Here is a 5,254-nt window from a genome sequence, read left to right as displayed (position 1 = left end):
GTTCTTAGAAAAATAAAATAAAATAAAAACAGAACAAAGTTGACCAGAACATTATTTTGAAAATCTGACAAGGTTTTGAAATCATAAGGAAAGAGATTAAAGAGGAAAAAAAAAGCAAAACAAACAAAAAATAAATACTTGCCAGTTTTTCCTGGAGTAGAAATAATCCCAGAGGAGAGAAAGGGAACAAGTACCAGAATCCCCCAGGGAGGTCAAAACAAGAGGGAGATGAAAGAGAAAAGGGGAGGTGGGGGGGAGGGAACCACAGAGGTCAAAGGTGACAATATTTTATTCACAGAATGAGTTCTGAATAGAAATATTGCATTGTGAACAAAAAGGTTTCAGCTCTTTGGATGTAGATGGTGCTGAWGGGGAACACACAGAGAAGGCTTAGGTTGTGGTTAGGAGATGTGAGAAGCAGCATTAGCATCCTTTTGATGACRAAATAAATCTCGGGCATTACCAAACTTCTGTGATGTTTCTTTGTGTAAAAAACAAAAGCCACAGCTCACAACCTTGGTTTGTCCTCTAAAACACAGCACAGACTAATTACACTGAGCAGCAGTGTTTCTCATGACGACACAGCAATTCTTTGGTGGCTATGGTTGGGAAACTCTTGTTGTTCGTCAATATGTGGTCACAAATATTCAGTGATGATGAATGACGGGGAGATATCAGGAGTGAGAAAATRTATTTTCTGCTCTCTCAGGAAGCAAAGTTCATTCAAACTTCGAACGGAGCCGAGACCTAATCAGAGTCACACAGAAATACGAAAGCCAAGAACTTTCCCTGACTGAGCAAGTTAATGACAAATAGACGTGGGAATTGGGACCCGACGTGTTTTCAAGCTCACTTCACATTTACAGAACATTTGCTCTCAGAAAAGGAATAAAAACAGACACACTTTTGGGCTTTGGTTTCAGACAAACTACAGGGCTTAACGACATGCTGCGCAAACTTTTTGGTTCAATGCCCACAAATAAGACAAAACTGATGATGAAGCACACAGACAGACGAAGAAGAAGAATCCTGTCTTTCATTAGGAGATATTAAACAAGGTTGTAAAAATCAAAGTGAACCAGAGGGGGAAAAAAAATTAAAGCGAAAACAAAGACACCAATTTATGCTTTGGGTACAGACTCACAGCTTTCTCCTTTATGGCTTCACCTTTAAGTAATGCAAACATCCTGTTCCTCTGTTCTTCCTGCCACAGTGGGCTAGTGCCAAAACCACATCTGAGGGCCAGTGGAGCACTTGGAGCAGGTGGGGGGGTTAATACATACATGCACTCAGACACACAGACACCGTCTGCAACTCACAGGGGAATGAATCGCATGCGAAGTGCTGCCTGTAAGGGCAAACACTGGCTTGATTCGCTTTAACAAAATTGTCATTATTAATCAGAGTCCACTAACTGAAGTAAAGAAAAGCAAACAAACAAGAACAAAATGTTTGTGAGTCTCTAAATCCTCACAGAGTGAAGCTCCATCCAAAGTCTATGAGAAGTGAGAGTGATAAAAAACAAAAGGAGAAGCACAGGAGGAGAATACTTGCCCAAAACCGCTGCAGAAGGTCCAACACACCAGGGATGGTCACGAGTTGACGACAAGGAGGAGGATAAAAAATAAATAAAAGTTAAGAGGAAGAGGGGAATTGGAAAGAAAGAGAGCTAACAGGGTTACACAATATTTTATTCAAACTTATATTGAATAAGAATATTGTATATGAAAGTAGAAAATCAAAAAGTTAGACACAAGGGTTTCATTCCAGCTGAGATGACTGACCAGATGAAAGGAAAACAGTATTGGTTTTAAAATGACTTTATATGGACAGGTCAGAGCTTTTAAACTGAAGAATATGAGAGAGGTTAATTGCTCTGTAAATATGCCAACCATTTAAAAAATCAATTGTAAAAAACGGGAATCCTGTCAATAAATTGCAAGAGAAAATATCATTGAAACTATTTTTTTTATTTTTGAAAACCAGCATAGCTGGAAACTTTATCCGACAAGGTTGAAATTATCATTCTGAACAGAATTCCTTAGAAAATCACTCTGAGTGAAGATATTTTATGATCTGCTAATGACAGTAACAATTCACTTGGAAAGAAAATACAAGAGGCTAAACAAATGATCTCCAACAAGACCGCTGCTGTCTCTGGACTCATTTAAAACAGATCAGAAAACTGCTGAATCCTACACATCACCCAGGCTTTGGAACGACATGCCATCATCCCGATGATGTCAAAGCGTCTGCTAAAATGTTTTTGAACTAATTTTCCACTTTGTACTTTAACAACCCAAACACTGAACCTCAGATCTTTGAGGCCCTTTCAAGTTGTTCAAACTGGCAGCAACTGTAATCAATAAAAAAAAATCTATGAGAAAAGGGRGTGATAAAACATTTCATAGTCGATGGATCAAGTGAGCTTGATGCCTATGCCAACAATTTTTTTTCTAACATCAGGGGCACAGAACTGTGGAGGACCAAAACTGACATAATTAAAAATAAAAGCAGAAATGTATAAATGGCTCAATAAATAAATACACTTAAAATGCAACAAATAATTTTAAGTTGGAGAACTTCACCTCATGTTTTATAATTTAACTGATCTTCAGATTTACTTTCTTCAGAGACAGTTACATCTTAATGCAGTGATCACAATGAATCTGAGCAGAGCTATAAGAATACACTATWAGAAAGGAGGAACACGGATGCAATAGGAGACTTTAGACTGAGACATCCCGATGCAGAATATATCAGCTAATAGAGCAGAGTGTCAGTATATAAATATCCACTTAGGGACTCACACACACAGTATGATGCTATTTTTTATCTCTAATGTGTGGAAAAACTTTAAACAGGATCTCTACTTGAAGCAGGGTGTGATTAGATTTAGAAAAATGGATGTGAATCTGATGTAAAAACTACAATAGAAATGTCTAAAAAGTCATTTCTTTCTATTTTGTTTCCAAGAAGTCAGAGTGTCTGAACAGAATTTTAATGAAACTTGAAGAAATGAATCACCTAATGCACATCTACAGCTGGAGTCGACCTGATTCAAGATGGCTGCCACAGCTCATCAACATTAACCTAACATGCCAGTTCAAATTTGACACCTTATGATTTTGCATAATGTTTTTAAGGTTTGCCCAAAACAGCTGCAATCTGTCATTTCTATACATAATATGACCTTAGTTTAAAGTCTGGCATTAAAGGTGAAGGACAATATGTATGAAAGGAACAAAAGGGATTTAGGTTAAAGTGCTTTTGAGGAATACATTATCTGGTTTTCTGAAGTTATATTTGTATTTTCACCCATTTCCTGTTCAGTTCTTCTACCTGACATGTCAGAAGGAAATGTCTGGCTCYTTGGAAACAAATTTTAATAGAGTTAAAGATGGTTTAAAACTATTGCAAATATTGTAAGTGACTGAAAAAAAGGCAAAAATTACAAAATTCAAATAAAGATAAAGATAAATAAAAAAATTTAGTCCATGGAGAATAAAACTTACATTTTGCCTGGGTAATCGTGTCGCCGATCGTGGCGCGGATGTAATACTTGCTGTATTCAGGAAGGACCAGGGCAAGGCTGGAAGAGGAGAAATGAGAAAAACATTTGGTTTTTAACTAAATACAACCACAATTTCAATGAAGTTGGTATGTTGTGTAAAAGATAAAAAAACAGAATACTATGATTTATATACCTYTTTCAACCTATACTCGAATAAACTACAAAGATATTTAATGTTCAAACAGATAAACTGCTTTTTGCAAGGATGAAAAAGATTTGCCAATCACCCTATTCTGTTTTTATTTTTTTAACAACTTCCCAACTTCATTGGAATTGGGATTGTATAATCAGCCACAACTTCACCATAACCACTGAAGCCTTTATTTTACAAATAAATTCAGACAACCCTACAGTGTCAAAAAGAAGAAACTAACTTTATGGAAATAGTGTACAAAATTTAGCAGAGAACAGCACCTGGAATTTTTCCTATATAATGAACGAATCGTAAGAAGGACTGCTGTCTACAGCTGTAGGTTTATTATTACTGAAAACATCATTCATTTTTACACAAGGGAGGATTTCATCATGAACACTTTCAAACTAAAAAAAAGGCAAGTGTAAGAACACACCATTTTAAATTATCATGGGTATGACATATTTTTCTTCAGGTATTTAATAATGATGATGGAGTTCTATAGGAGTTATTTCTTATAACGTTTGTTCAAATATTGGGTGATGTTGGAGGAAACAACACTTAGATTCCAAAAAAGTTCAACCTGTAATCTGTCCCCTTCACTGGTGCAAAGGTGTACGTCCTCCAACCTTGGTCCATGTAGCGCTGTAAGAAAAATATTGTTAGAAAGCAAATCTTTAAACATCATCATCATCACAATGAACTCTACAATTAAGTTCACCTCATCTTGAGATTTCACCAGTGTTTCTATAGTGTAACTCCCTGTCTGAGCATCAATCATTTCTTTTCTTATCTGTTGAACAAACACAAACATCATAAACAAATACATGAAGCATCCCTTTAATTTCTGATTTGAGCTCACACAACGACACAACACTGAGCAAATGATGCAGCCAACCTTCACTTTGACTTCATTCTCCATCTCCGCATCTAAAAAGTCGAGCGTCACAGGTTCATCAAACTTGGCAGTCTGTAAGAATGCACATAATTAATCACTATGACACTGCTATGAATCATTATTTCTAGGCAGAGAGTACAAAGGAGAAATGACCAGTAAACATCACGTATTGATCTTTCTCCAAAAACAGGGTTTGCTTTGTAGTCCTAAAGAGGAAACCAATTATGAACCAACTCTGGATCATCTGCAACCAATCCACCTGATATGTAATTTACAAGAGAAGCAGATGTATTTAAGGTCAGTGAGAAACATTTTGCCAAGCAAACAAACATCAGCCTGCGACCAGATGACTGAGATGTTTTTTTGGAAAAAACAAAACAAAAAAAGATTAAAAATCTGTCAAATGACACGAATACTGAAAGCCATGAGTGGTGGCAGCCATTTAAAAGTTTGCATGTTTTCACTTGGAAGAGTTATTTCATTGTTTAGAATTTTGTATTCATCTCACCAAATTACTGTTTTACTAACATTAATAATCAAACATTGTTGTAGTCACAACCCCACCCCCCTTTTTTATTCCTAGGATTTTCCTTGGTTCATTTTACTCTCAAATAAATAAATAAATAAATAAATAAATAAATAAATAAAT

The 5,254-nt window shown here is 36.0% G+C and overlaps 1 protein-coding gene and 1 long non-coding RNA gene across 4 annotated transcripts in view; one reads left to right on the top strand and one right to left on the bottom strand.

Moving 5' to 3' along the window:
- Positions 1-1,096, top strand: part of LOC106514763 (uncharacterized) — a 1,558-nt gene extending 462 nt beyond the window's left edge. The window contains exon 2 of the long non-coding RNA XR_001309921.1: positions 146-1,096. This is a non-coding gene — a long non-coding RNA (uncharacterized LOC106514763). The remainder of the gene's footprint in view (positions 1-145) is intronic.
- The window catches only part of cacna2d1a (calcium channel, voltage-dependent, alpha 2/delta subunit 1a), an 80,964-nt gene that overhangs the window by 15,466 nt on the left and 60,244 nt on the right, over positions 1-5,254 (bottom strand). Inside the window, exons 19-24 of one of the 3 annotated variants that reach the window (XM_014004178.1) lie at positions 4,606-4,677; positions 4,429-4,500; positions 4,291-4,352; positions 3,516-3,592; positions 1,555-1,563; positions 143-151 (exon numbers count right to left, since the gene is read on the bottom strand). In XM_014004178.1, the coding sequence (XP_013859632.1) occupies positions 143-151; positions 1,555-1,563; positions 3,516-3,592; positions 4,291-4,352; positions 4,429-4,500; positions 4,606-4,677 (301 nt within the window). The remainder of the gene's footprint in view (positions 1-142; positions 152-1,554; positions 1,564-3,515; positions 3,593-4,290; positions 4,353-4,428; positions 4,501-4,605; positions 4,678-5,254) is intronic. The other 2 variants (XM_014004179.1, XM_014004180.1) reach the window with 2 other exon arrangements.

Source organism: Austrofundulus limnaeus, unplaced genomic scaffold, assembly GCF_001266775.1.
Source record: "Austrofundulus limnaeus strain Quisiro unplaced genomic scaffold, Austrofundulus_limnaeus-1.0 Scaffold22, whole genome shotgun sequence".
In the NCBI taxonomy this organism is placed as follows: domain Eukaryota; kingdom Metazoa; phylum Chordata; class Actinopteri; order Cyprinodontiformes; family Rivulidae; genus Austrofundulus; species Austrofundulus limnaeus.
The sequence above is the reverse complement of the archived record's forward strand: the minus strand, read 5'-3'. Positions and strand labels throughout refer to the sequence as shown.